Raw genomic sequence first — 24,213 nt, 5'->3', positions numbered from 1 at the left:
AGGTAGAGGTTGCGGTGAACCAAGATTGCACTACTGCATTCCAGCCTGGCGACAGAGCGAAACTCCGTCTCAAAAAAAAAGAAAAAAGAAACAACAAAGGAAGCTGTGGGCTGGAAACCTAATGTTGAAATAGATCTTATATTTTGTATGGTTCTAAGTTAGAGGAAATTTGATCTTATTGAGGAATGATTGCTTTTATGTTTGCTACTGGTTATAGAATCATGCTGATTTACTTCATATCTGGAATAAATAAGGACAAATTCTGCATTTCTCAAACATATTAAAAGGGATCACATGGTCAAATACCCAAAGTTTGGGAAACACATGTACAACTTAGACAAATTTCTGGATGATCTCTTGGAGTCTTTTAACTTGACTGCCATAGATTATCCTCTATACTCTACACTACTCCAAATTGAACTTAAGTACAATTTGGGCAAGCCTACTCTAAAACTCAGATTACATTTAAATAGCGTAGTTAATGAGATAGCTTTTAAACAATCAATATAAGGGTATTATATTAATTCAAGGTTAAATGACATCCAGAAATCTGTTATTAAGAATGGAAAAGGATTATTTCCTCCATTTTTGTTGGTTTTTAACTTCAGGTATCTAAGGCATAATAAGCTAGGTTTATATAATTAAACCCAGTAGCCAGCATTTTCTGTACTTTGTCAGTTTGTGTAATGTGAAGCTATTTTTGTAAAAACCAAAAGTATGCTATATGCATGTATAGCAGAGGCATAGAACGGAAGGCTTTACTTCTGAGAAAGTACTTAAGTATAAATAATATTCTTCATGTTAACATGAACAGTTTTACTTTTGAAATTGAAGAGTTTTTTTGGCATAGGTTTGAAATCTGTCTTAAATAGGCATTTTCATAATAAACTTGTAAATGTCCAGAGTATAATTATATGAAATATGGTGGGCAAACTAATATTTAATATTTTTAATTCTGCTTTGTGTCTGGCCTAAACGCAAGGTTTTTTTTTTTTTTTTTTTTTTTTTTTTTTAGAAAAGTTGTTTAGAAAGGCAAATAAATATCAATTAAGCCAAGATTATAATTCACTTTGTATGCAGGATATTTAACTCTGTGCCAATACCACCTAACTAATGTGATCAGTCACCCTAAACATGTCAGCCTGGAGGAAAGGGATATGGATAGGTTATTACAGATTTAATTTCCATCACCCCAGAAATCCCCTTGAAAGTACAAGCTCTACTAATAATGGTGGCTCTATATCATCATCTTTAACATAAGGCATTTTCTAGAAGGGACTCCTGGCCAAGATTTTCTCATGCTGCTTATGCAAAACAGGTATTTTAAAATGAAAACCATAAAAATTAGTAGTTAATTTCTGCCATATCTAAGATGTTTATAAACAGACTATGTGGTAAACATTTGCAAAAGGTGCATATGGAATGCAATTAATGAGGTAACAGGAATTTGGCAGTAGAAACACTAGTGTGTTAAAACATTTACAATTTTCTCTATAATCCAGTCTAGTAGTTAAGAACATCTCAATTCACAGTCCCAACTATACCACAAATTGTATCTCTTTTTTTTTTTTTTTTTTTTTTGAGATGAAATCTCGCTCTGTCGCCCAGGCTGGAGTGCAGTGGCCGGATCTCGGCTCACTGCAACTTTCGCCTCCCAGGTTTACACCATTCTCCTGCCTCAGCCTCCCGAGTAGCTGGGACTGCAGGTACACACCATCATGCGCAGCTAATTAAAAAAAAATTTTGCTGCAGGGCATGGTGGCTCATGCCTGTAATCCCAGCACTTTGGGAGGCTGAGGCGGCTGGATTACCTGAGGTCAGGAGTTCGAGACCAGCCTGGCCAACATGGTCTCAAACATGGTAATGAAACTCTGTCTCTACTAAAAATACAAAAATTAGCTGGGCGTGGTTGCACACGTCTGTAATCCCAGCTAGTCAGGAGGCTGAGGCAGGAGAATCGCTTGAACCCTGGAAGTGAAGCTGCAGTGAGCCGAGATGGTGCCATTGCACTCCATCTCAAAAAATAAAAATTTTATAGAGATGGGGTCTCGCTCTGTTGCCCAGGCTGGTCTCAAATGCCAGGCCTCAAGCAATCCTCCCATCCTTGCCTCCCAAAGCACTGGAATTATAGGTGTGAGCCACCCTGCTGGCTGCATATATCTCCTTTCATATTACCTAGTGGCTAGTTCCTTTTTTGCCTCTGTGGGAAAATGTGGTATCACTTTGTAATGATATAATAAGATAAAATATTTAACCTGATATTATATAACAGGGCTGCTGGAATGTTGGGCTTGTTGTCATTAACTGTAGTGATTTTGTCATTTGATTACTGTTTTAGTAGAAATGTTTTATATAGTTTTATGTTTCTGTAGTGTATTTCTTAGGCAGTTAAAATTTTTACCTGCTATTAAGTAAAAATTTTAATCTATGTGTTTTTAGGAATTCATTGTTAATGCTTAACCAAGATATTCAGAGTGTAAAAATTTGGGTCATTCAAAAATCTCCTTAAGCTGATAAGCAACTTCAGCAAAGTCTCAGGATACAAAGTCAATGTGCAAAAATTACAAGCATTCCTATACATCAAGAAAGACAGAGCCAAATCATGAGTGAACTCCCATTCACAATTACTACAAAGAGAAGAAAATACCTAGGAATCCAACTTACAAGGGATGTGAAGGACCCCTTCAAGGAGAACTACAAACCACTGCTCAATGAAATAAAAGAGGACACAAACAAATGGAAGAACATTCCATGCTCATGGATAGGAAGAATCAATATTGTGAAAATGGTCATACTGCCCAAGGTAATTTATAGATTCAATGCTATCCCCATCAAGCTATCACTGAGTTCACGGAATTGGAAAAAAATACTTTAAATTTCATATGGAACCAAAAAATAGCCTACATGGCCAAGACAATCCTAAGCAAAAAGAACAAAGCTGGAGGCATCATGCTACCTGACTTCAATCTATGCTATAAGGCTACGGTAACCGAAACAGCATGGTGTGGTACCAAAACAGATATATAGACCAATGGAACAGAACAGAGGCTTCAGAAATAACACCACACATCTACAACCATCTGATCTTGGACAAACCTGACAAAAACAAGCAATGGGGAAAGGATTCCCTATTTAATAAATGATGCTGGGAAAACTGGCTAGCCATATTTAGAAAGCTGAAACTGGATCCCTTCCTTACACCTTATACAAAAATTAACTCAAGACAAATTAAACACTTAAATGTAAGATCTAAAACCATAAAAGCCCTAGAAGAAAACCTAGGCAATACTATTCAGGACATAGGCATGGGCAATGACTTTATGACTAAAACACCAAAAGCAATGTCAACAAAAGCCAAAACTGACAAGTGGGATCTAATTAAAGAGCTTCTGCACAGCAAAAGAAACTCTCAGAGTGAACAGGTAACCTACAGAATGGGAGAAAATTTCTGCAATCTACTCATCTGACAAAGGGCTAACGGCAGAATCTACAAAGAACTTAAACAAATTTACAAGAAAAAATCCCATCAAAAAGTGGGCAAAGGATATGAACAGACACTTCTCAAAAGAAGACATTTATGCAGCCAACAGACATATGAAAAAATGTTCATCATCACTGGTCATCAGAAAAATGCAAACTAAAACCACAATGAGATACCATCTCACACTAGTTAGAATGGTGATCATTAAAAAGTCAGGAAACAACAGATGCTGGAGAGGATGTGGAGAAATAGGAATACTTTTACACTGTTGGTGGGAGTGTAAATTAGTTCAACCATTGTAGAAGACAGTGTGGCGATTCCTCAAGGATCTAGAACTAGAAATACCATTTGACCCAGCAATCTTATTACTGGGTATATACCTAAGGATTACAAATCATGCTACTATAAAGACACATGCACACATATGTTTATTGCAGCACTATTCACAATTGCAAAGACTTGGAACCAACCCAAATGTCCATCAATAAAAGACTGGATAAAGAAAATGTGGCACATATACACCATGGAATACTATGCAGCCATAAAAAAGGATGAGTTCATGTTCTTTGCAGGGACATGGATGAAGCTGGAAACCCATCATTCTCAGCAAAATAGCACAAGGACAGAAAACCAAACAACATGCGTTCTCACTCATTAGTGGGAATTGAACAATGAGAACACATGGACACGGGGAGGGCACCATCACACATCAGGGCCTGTTGGGGGATGGGGGTCTAGGGGAGGGACAGCATTAGCAGAAATACCTAATGTAAATGATGAGTTGATGGGTGCAGCAAACCAACATGGCACATGTATACCTATGTAACAAACCTGCACGTTGTGCACATGTACCCTAGAACTTAAAGTATAATAATAAAAAAATACAAAAGTAAATAAAAGCATTCATAATCACACATACACACACACACACACACACACAAATTTGGGTCATTCATTCAGTAAATATTGAGCATCTATTGTATGCCAAACACTGTGAGAAAAACTCTCTTTTAGAATAACAACAAAAACTTTGTTGTGCACTCCAGAAAATGTATGGCACTCTTAATGTACTTTTGTATATAATGTTTTAATATGTACATTGTCTTCTGTCTTCTAGTGGAATTAATTTCTGCTTTTTTAGAGCTTTCTCCAATTTTCTATTTTTTTCAAAGTAATTTTCATTCTCATGGAACTCCAGTTATTGCATTCTTTCTTTCTCTACTGTCCTTTCAGACTTTGTTATGGATTGTATACTTCTATTGGTCCTAATTTCTCTCTTCAAATTCCAACCAGAGTCCCACCACAAGCTAGCTTTTGTCCCATCCTCTCATCAAGGTCTTAGTGTTTTTTTTTCACTTATCAACTAAGTTTTCTTTGACTCTACATGTTTTATCCAAGTTCACATTTTTTATTAGTCTTTTAGAATCTTACAGGTCACCTCTCCAGAAATAAGAATCTTCATTCTTTTTTCTCCTACATTTGATCAGTTGGGAGAGCTCACTATTTTACCCTCATTATTTGTACCCAGTTATATCTATGAGTGGTTCCCAAATGATCATAAAGATCCAAAATGTACTAAGCATTCACAGCTACAGGATCCTTCTCAAGGGAGTAATCCAAAGAGGGAAAAACAAATCTAAGCAAATTCACAAATAACAATGACTAAGTCAAATGAAGTAGTTAGGTTTCTATGGTACATAATCTCACATTTCTTGTGCATACTAAAAATGAACTCTTAAGATTAATGGAATAGGAAACTATTGTATATTCAGAAAATACAAGGTAATTAAGTTTTGACTTCTTTTATTTGTTAAAATAGTCACATCCATATACATGAAAAGATTTGACCATAATGCATTCATTGACTGTGGCTCTTGCCATCTTGTGGCATCCAGGATCCTGGCTGAAAGGTTTTACCAGTGCTGCTGGGAGCCACTGAGGGTTCTTCCTTTCCGAAGTATGGAGCAGAGGCATGGCCTTTAATTTGAGTTTGAACTGGTGGAGGCAAGAGTTCCTCATTGGTCTCTTTACTAAGGAGTTTTTCTTTTTCACAAAAATCTTGGCTTTTTATTTTGACTTCTTCTCTGCATTTTTCATTCTTTACTATTTCCTGCATGTATATATAAATGGAAGAAATTATTAAATTTCTAGTTAAAAAAAGTTTTTATAAAAATAGCCAATAAAAATACATATTATATACATATAAATAAATACATACATACTTTGCATTTAAATAATATACAGATATGTATATAAGTTTGAAAAAGCTGTATGATTACATACTAGTGTTACATAAACAGTTCTGTCCTGATTTTATGCTATAATAGACATGAAGCACCCCATAGTAGAAATATTTACTACCCAAAAAATGAAACAAACAAATGTCAAATATTACACAAGAGCCTGAGACACTCTATGAAAGATTTCCTAAGCTTAACACTGATTTCTGCCCTAAAACTCAGTGACTGTACTTTTCCACTGGTGAGAAAGAAGTGCTCTGACTACCCTTTTTTTTTTTTTTCTTTGCTGTTCAAATGTGTGCATGCTAATGTCACCCTCTGTATTACCAGAACCAAGCCCCATCTATTAATATTTCCTTTTCTCTTCTGGAGTGGTATGGCAGGAAAGGAGGAGGGTAGGAATGGAATCAGGTTTTGGCATGCCCTAAACACTGTTGCAGAGAGGCTCTTTGCTATTAGAAATACTTTCTCAAATCTGTGCAAACAGATTGTACAATGCAGTTCTGTTCCTCAGAATTCTATCTAGGAGGATCTATACCAAAAATTACCATCAATCCTTTGTTACTGTGTTTCCTTGAATAAAAGACCATCACATTTAAGAAGCATCACTATAGCATTAAAAAAGGCAAATTCCACACATAGTTTCAGAGATATTAATATTTGAAAAGATACGTATCTTAAAAACAAATGCAATACAGTAATTACATCTTTGGTCTTTATTCATTCCTTCTCTGTTTTTTTTATTGTTGTTGTTGTTTTGAGACGGAGTTTCGCTCTTGTTGCCCAGGCTGGAGTACAATGGCGTGATCTCGGCTCACCACAACCTCAGCTCACCGCAATCTCCACCTTCCAGGTTCAAGTGATTCTCTTGCCTCAACCTCCCGAGTAGCTGGGATTACAAGCATGCGCCACCACACCAAGTGAATTTTGTATTTTTAGTAGAGATGGGGTTTCTCCATGTTGATCAGGCCGGTCTCGAACTCCTGACCTCAGGTGATCTGCCCGCCTCAGCATCCCAAAGTGCTGGGATTACAGGCATGAGCCACCATGCCTGGCCCATTCCTTCTGTTTTCACAATGCATGTCTAAATGTGTGAAATTTTTTAATGTTCTTTTTGCTTACTTGTATTATCTGATTTTTAAGAACATGTTATTTGTAATGTGAAATTAGAACGTTAATGTAACTAATATCTGACAACACTGACCAAAAAAACAAGTTCTCTGAAGTATTTTAAAATTTCAAAACTTTTTAAAAATGTCACTTAAAGGGCAATATCTGGATATCTAAATGTATGATATCACCTGTTTCTCAAGTGAGTTTCAAGTAATATTGATTGTATAGTCCTTTAAAAGGTAAGCTCTGATATTAAAGTAACATTTAAAATAATAGTTTGTACTTAAAGGGGGAAAAGTTTTTGTGGTTTTAGTGTTATAGACTTAGTTTTAGATGTGAAGAAGGGCCCATCTAATGAAACTTCTCCCTCAAAGCAAATATGTGCAGTAAAGAACAATCTTTATAAATATTCTTGTAATTTTCACAACACAGAACAATTCCCCATGAGTAGTTTAATCACCACAGTAACTGAGCTTCTGGGTAGTTGTTACAAGTGAGGGTGAGAGTAGAGAAATCAGGTTTTCTTTTTCCTATAACCTCTAGAATTGTTATATAAGGTGACGATATACCACAAAGGAAATCCCTCAATATCATACTGGAAATAGCGGAAGTAGACAAAAATTCAAGTTCCTGTGTCTTCATGGAAGCTCGTTCTTTGGAGCGGAATGAAAAGTTCAGGATCAGGTTAAACTTGCACTAGTAACCGACCTCAAGTAGCAAGAGGATACTCAGAAATTGGTATGGAGCTTGGTTGGATTTTGTATAGTAGATCAGTCACATCACCTGAAGCTCTGCCCATGCCTACTTTATTTACGTAACCGCTATAGTTGCAGTCTTACTGTTGGTACATGCATATGCTTTTTGATGAAAAGAAAATGGAGGACAAAGATCTGTTCTTGTTTCTCCTGCCTTCACATAATTTCTCTTCATTCAACATTACTTTTCTAAGACTTTCTTATAATAGCTATTGAGGCAAATGAAAAGGCAATCTGAATATATTAATTATTTTTATATATGAAGATGGTTAAAGATTTCAGAGTTGAAAAATATGGAGACTATAATTTTTCCTAAAAAAGAATTTTTTTGTTTTTCTGAAAAAACATAACTGGTACCAGGCAAAATTAAACAGAGAGTAAATCATTTATGAAAGAAAATACAGTCTTGTAAATATTTGGAATTGAAGGGCCAGGTTCTGTGGCTCATGCCTGTAATCCTAGCACTTTGGGAGACAGAAGTGGGCAGATCACTTGAGGCCGGGAGTTCAACACCAACCTGGCCAACATGGGAAAACCCTGTCTCTACTAAAAATACAAAAATTAGCTGCACATTGTGGCGCATGCCTATAGTCCCAGTTACTCGGGCGGCTGAGAGGCAGCAGAATTACTTGAAACTGGGAGGTGGAGGTTGCAGTGAGCTGAGGTCGTGCCACGGCACTCCAGCCTGGGTGACAGAGCAAGACTCCATCTCAAACAGAACAAAAGAAAAAAAACCCAAACAACAACGAAAATATTTGGAATTGATAAGGAATTAGTTAGGTGGAGAAAACAGGATAGGAATTGTAGACCTTAAAGACTGTTAAGAAAGTCTATTTTCAAATAGAAACTACCATAAAGCAAGTATTTTTCCTCACAATTCCTTGGAACAATATCATCCTATATCTCCATATATTTATCAAATAACAGTATGTTTCAGTGTTTGTGTAAGGATAAAGCAGGAACGGGTGTCTTTCTTTACATAAATGTTTGTATTTTAAAGACAAATATTCATAATTTTACTTATTTATCTTGCTGCCAATAAATATTTTTCTTTAACATTTAAAAAAAAAGATGGCTGAATGGTATTTTCTCACTAGTATTGTACCACGATTTACTTAACAACCACCTCTACTGTTGCTTCCAATATTTCACTTCTTCATTAAAAAAAAAAAAAACACTGTGATGATAATCCACATGGGTAATTCTTTGACTCAGACAGGGTTCCAATCCCAAATCTACCATTTGCTAGCTGTGTGACACCAAGAAAGCTACTTAACCTTTTTAGTCTCAGTTTTTTTTTATCTGAAAATGGGGCTTATACTCATAACAGTATTATGTTTCTTAAGATAGTTATGTATTACAAGGTGAGTAAGCTTTTATAAAACAATGCCAAATGGGCTGGTGTTTTGGCTCGTGCCTGTAATCCCAGCACTCTGGGAGGTCAAAGCGGGCAGATCACTTGAGGTCAGGAGTTCAACATCAGCCTGGCCAACATGGCAAAACCCTGTCTCTACTAAAAATACACAAATTAGCCGGGTGTGGGGGTGTACTCCTGTAATCCTAGCTACTCTGGAGGCTGAGGCATGAGAATCGCTTGAACCTGGGAGGTGGAGGTTACAGTGAGCCGAGATCACACCACTGCACTCCAGCCTGGGTGACAAAGCAAGACTCTGTCTCAAAATAATACATAAATAAATAAATAAGTAAACAAACAATACCAAATGGAAGTATCTTCCTTTTGTTCCCCTTAAGTAACCTCTAGAATTCCCTTAAAGATCGAAAAGTTTATGCAGATTACAGATTTTTCCATATTCTAATATAAGCCAAACATTATTGATTTAAAATTTGAATATTGTTTATATGTGACTATGTAAGTATAAATATTTATACCTCAAATTACTCATATGTATACTCTTCACATTGTTATTCTCTGAACGTTTCTCAATAGTGGTGTAGAATTTGGGCTCTGAAGCCAGACCACTGAATACAAATCCCAGTTTTACCATTTACCAGCTGTGTGACTCTGAATATTATTTAATTTCCCTGTGTCTCACTTTTGTGTTGTGTGAAATGGAAATAACGTTGTCTTCTTCAGTGAGCTGTTGTAAAGGTTGGGAAAGAACTGGCTACTGGGCAGTGATAGTACAACAGAAGAAGGTACATATATATATATATATATATTTTTTTTTTTTTTTTTTTTTTGAGACGGAGTCTTGTGCCCAGGCTGTAATGCAGTGGCCAGATCTCAGCTCACTGCAAGCTCCGCCTCCTGGGTTTACGCCATTCTCCTGCCTCAGCCTCCCGAGTAGCTGGGACTACAGGCGCCCGCCAAATCGCCCGGCTAGTTTTTTGTATTTTTTAGGAGAGACGGGGTTTCGCCGTGTTAGCCAGGATGGTCTCGATCTCTTGACCTCATGATCCGCCCGTCTCGGCCTCCCAAAGTGCTGGGATTACAGGCTTGAGCCACCGCGCCCGGCCACAAATATATTTTAAAATAGTGATTGTTTATTTCATTCTGTTAAAAAATAAACATACCAAACTTGTACACATCTCTCTTTGAAATGGGTAGAGGTGTTAGTAAGTAAGAGGTAATCTACTAGTTTCAGACAAAAGATGGAATAACTGGTACCAGGCTAGTCCTCCTGCCATGACACAACTAGAAAACTGGACAAAAATACATTTTTCAGATACTGGACAAAAGGCAGCACAGTAGTGTGATCCCTGAAGGGCATCAACGAGTAACAAATTAGATAAGCCCTATATCATCCCAGCTTTCTGGCTGGAGACACATTACTGGCTGCTACACGGGGAGGGGGGGATCCAACCAGAGGATGGTGGTTTAGGGAGAGAGAGAGAGATGGTTGTTTAGGGAGTGTGAGAAAGTTGGAATATGCTAGGATACGTTAGGCAGAGTACCAGAATACACAGAGAAAGTTTCAGAAATCTGCATAGTAATCCAGTTGAGTGTTCAGCTAAATATTAAGCTGTCCATGTGCAGGGTGAAACTCCATAAAGCAAGAAGGACAACTTCTCACTAAAGAATACTGGGGAACTGTAGTGAAATTTTAGTGAAAATTGCTGGAGCTGGCACTGGACTAGGAAAAAGTCAAGTTCTCACCAGCCAGGGAGAGCTCATTGAACACCTGAGACATTGTAAAGATCTCGGAAGGGTCACTCCTTAGGTGTAGGCCTCAACTGGCATGAGAGTACAGCTTATTGAATGAAGACTTATGCTGTACAATACAGTAGGCACTAGCCACATACCATTTAAATTAAATAAAAAATTCAGTTACTGAGTTATACTAGCCACATTTCAAGTATTTCATAGCCAAGTATGACGAGTAGCCACTATATTGGTACAAACTGAGAGTTTCTATTCTGGTAATCTTTACTTCTTATGACTTTAAGGAATTTGGAATATTTTGCTTGACTATTGTAATGAATCTCTAAACATATTATTTGGATATGTGGGAAGGTAAATTGTAAGATACGTTATAGACATGGTTTCTGTCATCAAATATTTTTGCTCACAGTAACTACTATGTATAATAGCATTTATAGATGATAAATGTATATAGTATATAGTATATAGTAACCACTATAACTAACTAAAGTATAGTTATAAAACATTTCCATCATTGCAAAAATTTGGATTGGACTGCACTGCTCTAGATCTTCCCTAACAAAACTTAAAAGTAAGATTCTAGCCATGCATGGTGACTCACGCCTGTAATCCCAGCACACTGGGAGGCTGAGGTGGGTGGATTTCTTGAGTCCAGGAGTTTGTGACCAGCCTGGGCAACATGGTGAAACCCTGCTGCTACAAAAAAAATACAAAAATTAGCCAGGTCTGGTGGCATGCAGCTATGGTCCCAGCTACTCGGGAGGCTGAGGTAGGAGGATTGCTTGAGCCCAGGAGGTCAAAGCTGCAGTGAGCCAAGATCACACCACTGCACTCCAGCCTAGGCAACAGAGTCAGACCCTGTCTCAAACAAAACAAAACAAAAAATAAACCAAAAAAAAAAAAACAACAACAACAAAACTTGCAAAAGTTTGGGCTGATTCAAATGCCAATTAATGGCCTTCCAGGACAAAACTCAGTATCTTCTAAAGGAAGACAACAAAACTGAGATACTAAACATAATATTTCACTGTTCATCATGTAATCAAGAGGTGAAGAGGAAAGGATGACCCAAAACCAGTCAACAGAAGTAGACCTAGACATGATAGAAAAGATGAAATCAACAGACAAGGCCTTTACCACAATTACTATAAAAATGTCTAAAGAGTTAAAGAAAAAAAAATCAACATGAGGAAAGAAATGGGAACTGTTATAACGAACCAAATATGACTTCAAGGTGAAAAACATAACCTATGAAATAAAAAAAAACTGAGTGCTTAATGGTAGGTTAGATATTGTAGAAGAACAGTGAATCTGAATATAAGACAATGGAAAATACATAAGCTGAAGCAAGAGAGTTTTTAAAAAAGGCTAAAAAATGAACAGAGCCTCAGTGAGCTATTGAACAATACTATGCAGTCTGACATACATGTGGTCATGGAAGGAGAAGAGAAAATAATAACTAAACTATTCCAAAGAGATAAAAATATAAATTCACAGATGTAAGAAGCTCAACACCTCAAGCAGGATTATCACAAAACCAAGGCACATCCAAATCAAATTGCTAAGTATTAACGATAAAATATTAAAACTAGACACAGGAAAAAAGACACTTATACAAAAGACAAAGATATGAAATAACACTGAGTTCTCATCAGAAACAACTTAGAATCCTATATCCAGTGAAAATATCTTAAAAATGAAAGTATTATAAGAACATTTTCAGACAAAAGCTGAATTTGTCACAAGTAAACCTCTACTACGAGAAACATTAAAGGAAACACTTCAGCTGAAGGAAAATGATGCAAGATGGAAACCTTGTAGAATGAATAGCACTGGAAATGATCAGAATGAAGGACTTCATTGCAGAGAAAAACACCAGAGTTTTGGACACTCTGCTGGATACCTGAAACTCTATGTCCACCAAATCTAAGTTCCCTGAGCACATGAGGAGCATTGTTACACTGTTCATTGAAACTACCAGTATGGAGTTTGAGGCCAGTCATGACTATACTGCCAAGCAAACTTCTCAAGCTTTGTAAACCTGGTTCAGTAGATGCACAGCCTGAAAGACAAGAGGGCTGTTGTTACCATGTGCAGCCCTCAAATTAACAACACTCTGCCTCATTACCTCCTTATTCCCATCAACAAAAAGTCTCTACTCACTAACGCTTCCATGTTTTCCACCATTGTCTTGGCTCCCTTGACTAGGGATATAGAGCAGGATATCAGCAATGGCCTTCTTGTCCATCTGAAGCAGAACCTCATGGAGTTGATCATTGAGAGTCAACCCCTTCTAAAGGGTTGCATGAGGTCAACTCCTTCTAAAAGGGTCAGATAAAGAGTCACCTGGAGTGAAATACTGAAGAATATCATTCTCCACCAATCTCAGGGAAGAAGAGAAAGAAACCATACTGACAATTAAAAAAAGGCATGAGCTGTATCAAAATATGTGTGTCCAAACTTTCCTTAAATGTATGTGTTATGAATGACCAATGGTCTGTGACAGTCTCTCTCATTTCAGGGGTGTACAGCTGGAGCAATTTAGTTTAGGCTTGAGTTGTGTATGGAGCCTTAATATTGGGAAAACAAATTATCAGTTGTAAAAAGTATTATAGGGTAAGTATCCCTTATCTGAAATGCTTAGGAACAGAAGTGTTTGGGATTTTGGATTTTTTTGGATCTTGGAATATTTGCTTTTTACTTAACAGTTAAGTATCCCCAAATCCTTTGAGTGCCTTAATAGTGCTCAAAAAGTTTTGGATTTTGGAGCACTTTGGATTTTGAATTTGAGCTGCTCAACTTGCATGTATTTAATGTTTGAATTTATATATTTTTCTGGTCAAAATTTAATATAAATCATCATTGTTTGTGAAGGATTAGATTAAAAAAGAGAAAATAAGCAAAGCTCTAAATACCTTTAACAAGCTCATCGTTGTTTTTGTAATGGAGTTAATGGTTATTTATAGTGTACTGTTCATTTACTCAGTGATGTGAACTTAAGCCCACCAAAAATTGTGGCTCAGGTCCTTTCCAATGCCATTACTTTGCCAAGAGCCCTGGTTAAGAGCCCTTTTGGTAGCTATATTATTGTTGCATTCAGTGTTGCAACTTGCTATGTGTAGTAATGACAAAAGAGATTTAAAGTTTGTTTTTTAAAAAAACAAAACTTAAATATGGAATCTGCTAACATGTTGACTTATCACTCACAGACATTAGGCATGATATTATAATAAGTAGTTATTCTGCTCCAATCATACAGTCCCTCATGCAAAATCCTAGTACACATTAACTTTCCACAAAGGCAAGGAATTCAGCTTTAATATACACTTATTGCTATGGAAGTTATTAGACAACATAAGTGGATATTTGAATTGTAAAGAGGAGGTAAAACAAATGGCAGAAAAATACCAGAGGTCTCTGCAATGATGTGTTGGGAGACAGAAAGAAAACTAAGGCTATGTAAACCTGGGCTTTGGAAATGCACTCTAATATCTGAGGCAAGGCTAAGAACTGATGACCAGTGAGTGCTCTCTGATGAAGTTATCATGACTAGAAGATAAGTTTAGATTACTTGATGAGTACTGGGGAAAGGGAAGAGCTGAGAGATATCTGAATAGGTTCAAAGGTTACCCAAAGAGTTTTCAACCTCAGGTATCCATCATTCTGCTTCTCTGGAGTCACACTCAGACCAGAGGTGTGGGAGTGAACATTTCTCAGTCTATACTATTAAATGGAATCAAATATTTAGATGCAGAGCTAAGTATATATACAAAACATTTTTTAGGAATATTGTCTATTATACGTATACTTAATGAACAAGAGAAGGTAAATACAAATTACACACATTATAAATACTCATTTTTACTAATTTAAGATATGTAAAATGTCACTAGAATTTTTTATGTTGTCTGTGATGTGTGTATAAATAAAAATGAGTAACTGTTTTCAAACTGTCATTCAAGATTTCAATCCCTTAGCCCAATTTTTCTCCTTAAAAGGCTCAAACCTAGTGAACTGAGAATTCTTCTATGAAGGAGTGTTTCAGTAATACTTTATATGTACATATATATGACGTTGATGGTGTAATATTCATGGTAAGCATAAAATTCCATGATAATAGACTTCAAAAGTATTTGAATAATTTTTATATTGATAGACATGGAAATGGAATAGAGTTAATGCTCAGTCCTTTATTAGGGAATTAGAAATTTGCTTTAAAAATGTTATGAATCCAGGTAGAAAAAAGGCAGCTGAACACACACACAAACACACACACAAATATGCCATTTCTTCTTTAATGTTCTGGCTCCATGCTCCTCTAAAGTTTAGTATTTATAAATGGTCTCCATTTAGCTTCAAGTACTTGTGAATTCCAAGTATATCATATATAACTATGTTCAAACTGAAGTTCAAAACACATGCCAAGACAAAATCTAAATATAGTTTAAAATAAATTCAACACTGCTTCATTGTTAGAAAGTTTACTATATTCAAGAGCAAGTTAAGACTCAGGAGTCAGTCTTATGCCCATGTCACTGGGTTCTTTTTCAGTCTTCTGTGGGAACAAAACCATAGCTTATTTATAAAGTTATATTACATATTCAAGTTATATTACATATAAAAAATGAGAACCTGGATTTATCAAAAGTTATAATTTCAGCTCTACTAATTTCTTTCCATAATTTAAACTATATATATTAGTGAATAATTTTTATTTTAATAAATATTAAAAATTTTAAAGTATGAGTACATTGCCTTTGAGTCAATTAAAATGTTTTTCAAAGACTACAAATTATTTATGTAGATTATAAGTGAAATTTGGCATCAACTATGTTTCGGGACCCCATACCAGTAACATTTGTTTACTATTAGATGGTCACACGCGGGAAGTAGCCTCCCAGAATATACCACACAGCTCCCCCATCTTCAATATAATTATAAAATTATAATGGGAATTTGGTGTTTCAAAATGTTCAGAGCTGAATATTCTTTTACAGTGTTAATTTTGTAACATGCTGAGAAACAATTCAAGCCTAGCAAATGCTATAGTGATGTCTCAGCTTGAATATATTGCCAAGTTGTTTAATTAAACTACATTTTCTAGTTCTACAAGTTGAACTGCCAGGATGAAATAAGTTATTAGATCACCCTTTTTCATCTACGAAAGAAAAAGAAAAAAGAGGGAGGTACATAGATCACCAAAAGGTATTCTGTATTCAGGCCCGAGAGAATGCCTGCTAGATTAGTAATCAAAAATAAATTTAATCTTGCCTAGATAGGAGTAGAAACCCAAAGAGTAAATAAGTGACAGAGCTTAGGTTAGTATGATAGTTCTGGGTTGCTAAGAAATCTATTAGAATAAAACAACAGGCAAGTGAGTTATGCTTTAGCAGAAGCTGCTCCTGCTACGTGTTCTTGCCAATCACTAGTACGCCTCTGCCAAATCAATGTCACATTTAATTTATTCACATTCAAATCTATTGCAAACACCCTTTGATCAATTACAATAATGAGAATGTACACTGAGTTTTGTTGTTTTGACATGCTTTCTTGAACCTTCCTCATGCATTTTTTCAAAACATTTCTAATTGCACGAAGCCTATCTCAATGATTCCTATTATTTGAGGGGACAATTGTATGGTTTGTTTATATTCTTTGCTGGCTAGGAATTTCTGGTATTGAGTTTTCTTTCTTTGAACCTGAGCCAGATTAATTATTAAATCTCAAAATGTCACTAAAATGAACTAATCACAGAGCTCAAGTCATTAATAGTTTTGCAGGTGTTATTTCCTTTAATAAAATAAATGAACTTCCATATATATGCAAAAAGGGCCTCTGAGCATAAAGACACAATTATTTAATTGAAAAAGAAATTTAGCAGTTAAACATTAATAAAAAATAATTAGAGTCACTTAATGCTAGTCCTATTTAATTAAACTGCTCTGGTGGGAGACAAAGAAAACCTTGCTCCCTTGTGTGGGAAGAGGAAAGACCATAATCCCTGGGAGAAAAAGCAATGTCAGGTCCCCATGGCTTTCCAGGCTTGGCCTCAGAGACAGAGAAAGAAATGTCAGGAAGGCAAGAGCTCTGTAGGAAAGACAAGGCTCCATTTGTGAATGATTGCTAACATTCATTGAGCTGTTATGTGTCAGCTGCTGTTGGGAGAAAATAATTCTTCTGGCCTAGGTTGAGAGAGGGAAGAAGAGTTGGATGAGAAGAAGTAAGACATAAAGAAGCTGCAACTTAGGCTATATAGAGCTTGCCCTAGAGAATAAAAAATGTGGCCAGAGGCAGCACCCTCTAGGACTTGTTGCAGGGGACAATAGGAGCTACAGTCCTGAAAGATATACTCATTCATTCATGTGTTTTTCATTCATTCATTCATTTAATATATACTGAGCACCTACAATTTAAGGGCCTAGGGATACAGAGATCAAAACCTAGCTCCTATTCTTATGAAGCATCTTTGAGGAACAAAGAGGATGGTCAAAGGAGGTACCATAGGGAAAAGCTGGGTAAGCTCCAATGGCCAATTATGTGGCTAATGCTTATGGGTCCTTTCCTACTTTCCCATTCACTAACTGATTGGTTCATGCATATATTAACTGAGAGCCCACTAAGTGCCAAGGATTGAGTTAAAAGACACAACTTTTACCCTGTGCTCAAAGAACTCACAATCTAAGGAAGAGAGGCAGGTTTAAAAAAATTAAATTATAATATGATAAATCCTGCAACCATATAAAGCAAAGAATGTTATGAGAATGCAGAAGAAAAGCTAGTGTCCCAATCATTATTATTAATTAATTAACTAATTAATTATATTTTTTGAGACGGAGTTTCACTCTTTTTGCCCAGACTGGAGTGCAATGGCGTGATCTCAGCTCACTTTAACCTCTGCTTCCCAGGTTCAAGCAATTCTCCTGCCTCAGCCTTCAGAGTAGCTGGGACTACAGGCATGCGCCACCACACCCAACTAATTTTGTATTTTTAGTAGAGACGGGGTTTCTCCATGTTGGTCAGGCTGGTCTCGAACTCCTACCTCAGGTGATCCACCCTCCTCGGCCTCCCAAAGTGCTGGGATTACAGGCATGAGCCACCGCCCCCAGCCCTGATGTCCCAATTATTATCCACAGAGTGTGGACTGAAGGGTTAGAGAAGGTGATACTTAAGTATTAAACAATCAATCAGAATCAACCAGAGAACTGAGAAGAGAGGGGCATTCTAGGAAAATGTAAGCATGTGATCAGAGGTATGAAGGAGTAAAGCAGCAAAGCAAATTTAGGACACTGTGAGTGGTTCATATGGTATATAGGGGTTAGAACATGCTGAATCTTGCAATGCAGTGTTAGGATATTTAGGTTTCACCCTGAAAGTGATGGTGAAACATTTTAGGCTTTGAAGGAAGGGCAAGATTTCCAGATAAAATACAGGATGCTCAGTTAAATTTGAATTTCATATAAACATCAAATAATTTAGTATTTATGTCCTAAAAATTATATGGGATATACATGTAAAATTATTCCTTGTTCATCTGAAATTAAAATTTAACTGGTATGCTGTATTTTTGTTTGCTAAATCTGGCAACCATAAGCAGGAGACGTATATGTTTATTCCATATTTTTAAAAAGATGACTCTGGCAACTATAGAAATTAGATTGGAGAGGTGCAAGACTGGAATAGAGAAATCGGATAGCATGCCACTGCAGAAATGCAAGTAAGAAAATCATTAGGGCAGGAACCAAGACAATGGTATTGAGACAGAGAAAAAAAGATTGTTAAGATATTCAATAGGAAAAAGGTCTTAGTCACCAATATGTAGAGGTGAAGAAGATGAGAACAATCCCTGTTTCTAATCAGTGATAACAGTGACACTTTGCAAGCTGAGGAACTTTGGCTGGCGATGCCCCGCCCAGGCCTTGCTTGACCACGCTACCTGCTGCAGGAGACAGCTCACCTACTCGGCCCACTTGGGCCAAGCAAGTCTGGCTTACACACTGGTTCCTGAGTTATTGAATGAGGATGTGCTAATATTCAAAGAGTGAATAAGGCAGGGAGTTTTCTTGAGTGATGAAACAGCTTTCAGTGGAGAGGGGATGTAGGGGTGGTCCCCCTATCCAAAAGTGGAAAAGTACCCCTAATATGGCTGAGTCGGAAGCTTTTTATGGCTCAGAATGGGAAAGGGACAGGCTTAGGGAGTATTGGAAAAGGCAACATTCAATTATTAAAAGGCATTATTCAGAAAGAATCAGGAAAGTGCAGGCAAACAGGAACATAAGTTCTCACTCTGGGTTGCAGGTTTCATCTGGGACCAGCAGCCTGGTCTTTCAGACTCCAGGCTGTTTTTGGCTTGAAGGTGGAGTTTCACCAGGGACCCGCCACTATTAGCCTAGGCATTTGGCTGGCTCCTATCACTATCAACAGATAATGCCATTAACCATGGTAGGAAACATAGAAAAAGAGTTCTGCTTTAAACATACCAAATTTAAGTTGTCTGTAAAATATCCAAATATCTTTTCATCAAACTGTTAGCTCCTTCTTGGCCAAACTTCAGAACACTGAAATGCTTCAAGGACTCAATTCTAGCCCTCTTTTTTACCATACAGATAGTCCCTGACTTACAATGACTCAACTTATGATAGTGCAAAAGCGACACACATTCAGTTGAAACTGTATTTTCAAATTCTGAATTCTGATTTCTTCCCAGGCTAGTGATATGCCATACAAGACTTTCTCGTCGTGCTAGGTGGTGGCATTGAGCAGCAGCTCCCAGTCATCAATTTGATCACAAGGATAGACAACCCACACTCTACAGTGTACTGTGTTACCAGATGATTTTACCCAATTGCAGGCTAATGTAAGTGTTCTGAGCAGGTTTAAGGTCGACAAGGCTATGAATTTGGTAAGTTAGGTGTATTAAATGCATTTTTGATTTAACAATAGGTTTATTGGGATATAACCTCATGGTAAGTTAAGGAGTATCTATACTCTCTCTCAAAGTAATCATTTCTTATCCCAAGTTTAAATATTGTCTACATATGCGGAAGAAGCTCAAATTCATTTCAAGCCTGACTGCTCCCCAAGCTCCAGAATAATATAGCCAACTATCTGGGTGGACATGGATGTCTAACAAACATGTAAAATTAAATACGTCCAAAGATGCCTTAGGCTCAGAGGGCTAACTTAAGGTCACACAATTAGACTACACTTGAAACAAGTTTCTGCCTCCACTATATTTTCCTTCTACCTTCCACTCCTCATCACTCTTTACACAGTTCTTAGCAAGCCACACACATGGCTTTGCATACATGGTATCCTGCTGCCTGACTACTAGAAGCTTTGTTTTCCCTGACCCCTAGAAGCTTTGCCTTGTTTCAACATGGCCTAGTCTCCCTTTCCTCACATGCTAAGATATAAGCAAGATCCAAGGCAACACCCTACTTCATGAACATAGAAAGGAGCCTTCCAGCTAACCGGAAGTCCTGAAAGTTAATTACTATACTCTCAAAGTAGTCTCTGTGACATATCAAATGCCCACCAGTGGGCACAATCTGGGGAGGAGGAGGCTGTTACTGGGATGTCCACATGGTGGGAAGAAGCACTTTAGCCAGCAGCAGCTAAATTAGCTTCCCTTCCTGCAACTGTGTACATTTACTAAAATGATTCCTATTTTTCTTTACCACCTACATTTACCTAGTACTATATTTTATCAATTCTTCCTTCAAAATTTACCTTGAATTGTGCATTTCTCTTTATCTCTATTGCCAATAGCATTTCTTGCTTGGACTGTTATTGCCCCCTAATAAGTCTCCTTGGTCCTCTATGATCCAGTGTCCACAGAGCAATCAAAGTGACCTTTCATGCCACTTCTCACTAACAACCCTTTAAATGGGTCCTTGGAACAAAATCCAAACTTGCCTGTGGCAAATATGGAGATATTTGGATAAGCCCTTCTTCAAGGAAGGACTTGCTTCCCAGCTGCAGTGAATGCTGTGAGCAGACAGCCTGCAGCTGTCAACAATTTTAGCATGTGCCACAGCTTGTAGCCACCTTTCTAGTGGTTTTCCAGAGCAGCCGACATCTAGTAACTGAATAAGGCAGGCAGGGCCATAAAGGCCTGGACATTTCAACCAGATGTACAAAGACTCTGATGGGCAATACTTGCTCCAGAGCTTCTCACTAAATTGGCTGAAGCTTTTTTGGGCCTACATCCCAGTTCGACTTTGTCCTCGGTCCACTCCTATTTTCTTCCTCTTCCTTTCATAAGGATGCCTAATAAATACCTTCTATCTCAATGTCTGCTTCTGAAGAACCCAAATTTAACAAGGCTCCAAATGACCCAATTGCTGCCTACCTCTCCAATCTCATTTCATGTCATTTTCTGCTTTGGTTATTATACTTCAATCTCATTAGCTTCTTTGTTCTTTAAACACTGCATTTCACGTGGCCTCTTTTGGCTCTCTGCCGGAAAGTCTTTTCTCTCAGTTCTTCACATGGCTAGCTAAATCTCAGACTTCAGGGAAGGCCAATAACTTAAAGAGAACTTCCCTGGCTAATCTATGAGATCCCTGGTTGGTGATCTTTCCAACGAGACACAAGAACAACACCCAGTTTGCTTTATAGTGCTTATAATATCTCATAATCTTTATTATTTATGTATTTGTTTATATGGCTTGACTAGAATATAAACTCCAAGGGCCAGGAATATGTATAGTTCACTGTTAACATTCCCAGCATCAAGTTTAGCATATTATGTAAGTGTTGAAAAATAATTTGTTGAATGAATAAATGACTCAATGGGTTTAGCTCAAGAGAGAGGTCAGGGCTAGAAATCTGGAAGTATATGTAGTGGCTGAATCCAAGACAAGGATGAGATTCTCCAGAGAAATGATAGAGAAGAAGAAGAGCCAAAGGTCAAGAACAGATCCTTCACGTGGACCACCAAAATTTAAGAAGTAAAGGAAAAACAGGAACCAACAATGGGTTGAGAAAGAATGGTCTAAAAAGTGAGGGGATAATAAAAACGGCATTGGTAAAAGTAGCAAATATTGATGCCTCACCCATATTCTCTCAGCTTACTCTGTAGCTTTCTGAATAGCTTATTTAGATGAAGCTTGTTTCTTACTTCAAACTTCTGCAGTTCTTGGTCTGAGGACCATATTCACCTCATATAATGGGCAGGATGAAAATACCAGGGAGTTAACACTCCCTAGGAGTGAGTCTTGGTGAGAAATTGGTGGATAAACACCTCAGCTTCCTTGCTCTTCAATGGAACAACTCTGTAATGTGTTCCACAGTCTCGCAGAGGGCTCCTGGCAAAACTGAGCTCCAGTTTGCCCATAGCATTTAACCAGCTTATTAAGGCACCTTTTAGTGACCTTCCTTTTTTCCCTTTCTTACTGTTCAACTCTAATGCTTTTAGAAATGGCCTTGCAAATAAGTTACTTGTATCCAAATTCTTGTCTCAGATCCTGGTTTGAAGGGAACACAAAACTAAGATAGTAAAGAAGCCACAGGGGGAAGGAAATTTAAGACGGAAGGCAGTTAACTCTATGAAATGCAGGTGGGGTTAGAATTGAGCCATATCCAATGGACTTAGCATCAAAGAGGTATTTGGTGACCTTGAGAGAGAAGTTTGAAGGAGGTTATGGAGGCAGATGCAGATTGTACTGGAGGGAGAGGAAACACTTCCCAAATAAGTCTTCCATAGATCACACTAGCTTTCCAGGAAATTAAAAGGTGCTTGACATGCCAAAAAGTTGTATGGTCAAATCAAATTGGGAAACAGACTTTCCAGTTCAAGAGTCCCCAAATTTCCCCCACTCCTTTTGGAAACCTACCCCTTAAATAAAAGAGATACCAAGATTACAAAAACTCAAAGCCCTTTTTTGATAAACAGTGTGTCATCTAAAACAGCAAATGACAACATAACAAGATAGAAATAAATAGAAAAACAAATAATTTAGCAGAGTAGAAAAGGAACAATCCTAAATGTCTGCAAACAGGGATACTGGTGAGAAAAAAAGCAATCCACCCTTTCTGAGACCCTCAGAAAGGCACAGAAACCAGAAATACCAGAAAGGGGGAATACGGTATATAGAACTAAAAGGTGGAAAATTAATTTGAAAGGCTGTGTAAGAAGAAGTGACTATCTTAGGATACCACATCTATCTCAGCAGTTACTTTTCTATTTCTCCATTCCCGTAGGAGGCAAGTTATAAGTATATATATATTATATATAATATATATAGTCTCTGAAGAAACTAATAAAGACAGGGTTAGATGTAGGGACCAAGAAGAGGGCTAGGTTGAAGTGCCACACTGTAAATGGGGATAGTGGAAGATGGCTAAGTAAAAACTCTGCATTCCAAACGGTGAGCCCCTCAAGCTCCTATATACACTTAGTTTGAGAAGGCCAGCAGCAAAACATACACAACCCACCCCAATCCTACTGATTTATTAGTAAAGGTCATTAATTCTGTAGCATTGCCCATGTGATTCTGGCTAATTACAGCCTTGGTGGTATCATCTAACATGTTTCTTTACCCCTGTATTTCATGTAAACTGGCAATTATATCCAGAGCAGTGGTTCTCAAACTTCAGTATGCTTTAGAATCACCTGGAAGCTTATTAAAACACAGATTGATGGGCTCTACCTCCAGAGTTTCTGATTCAATAACTGGGGATAGGGCCCCTGATGTGCACATCTAACAAGTTACTAGGTGATTCTGATGCTTCTGGTTCAGAGATTACACATGAGAGCCACTACTCCATAGTGTGCAAAGGTCAGCAAACTATGGGCCAAATGCAGCCTATCTCCTTTTTAGTAAACAAAGTTTTACTATGACACAACCATGCTCGTTCATTTATATACTGTCTTTGTCCACTTCTGTGCTACACAGCAGAATTAAGTAGTTGTGACAGAGACCATGTGGCCTGCAAAAATGAAAACACTAATGAGTCCTTTTCCAAAAAAATTTGCTGACCCTTGATCCAGAAGGTTGCTTAGATTTTTTGGCATGAAAACTTCACAAGTGTATCACATCAGGAGAAACAAAGTCTAGCTAGTCCAGACTCAGTGGTGGTTTCAGGCCTATTGTCCATTATGAAGTACTCCACTGACCTTGGTTTTAGTACCCAGTCATGATCACTGCTTAATGTATTATTTCTTTAAGGGTTACAAACTGTAATTTTTCTGATCTTATTGTTCTTAAATTTATTAACTGTTATTAATATACAAAGAATAATTTCCCCTCATCAACTATTTGGTTACTGAAATAGTTTGTATAGGAAAAGCAGAATAAATGCTTGAAATTTCCCCCCTTGTCAATATTCAAAATAGTTAAGTTCATAGTATAGAAACTTTCAAAGGTGATCAAGTAATACGTTTTAATATCATGAACTCATTTTATATATTTGAATGTTTCAATCCATTTTTTTGGTTAGTATTTCTATTTTTGATGCTCAAACTTGACCCATCTTTGGCCAGTGGGAGCCCCTTCC

General features: G+C 37.3%; 1 protein-coding gene across 2 annotated transcripts in view; it reads right to left on the bottom strand.

The window, feature by feature from the left end:
- Positions 1-5,267: 5,267 nt before the first annotated feature.
- The window catches only part of NDUFAF2 (NADH:ubiquinone oxidoreductase complex assembly factor 2), a 239,323-nt gene continuing 220,377 nt past the window's right edge, over positions 5,268-24,213 (bottom strand). For both annotated transcript variants that reach the window (XM_033179652.1, XM_033179653.1), the window contains one exon: positions 5,268-5,591. In XM_033179652.1, coding sequence (XP_033035543.1) covers positions 5,340-5,591 — 252 coding nt within the window. In that variant the 3' untranslated portion in view covers positions 5,268-5,339. The remainder of the gene's footprint in view (positions 5,592-24,213) is intronic.

The sequence above is a fragment of the Trachypithecus francoisi genome, unplaced genomic scaffold (assembly GCF_009764315.1).
Source record: "Trachypithecus francoisi isolate TF-2019V2 unplaced genomic scaffold, Tfra_2.0 Lachesis_group2, whole genome shotgun sequence".
NCBI lineage: Eukaryota > Metazoa > Chordata > Mammalia > Primates > Cercopithecidae > Trachypithecus > Trachypithecus francoisi.
Note: the sequence above shows the minus strand (reverse complement) of the source record. Positions and strands in the feature narration are given on the sequence as shown.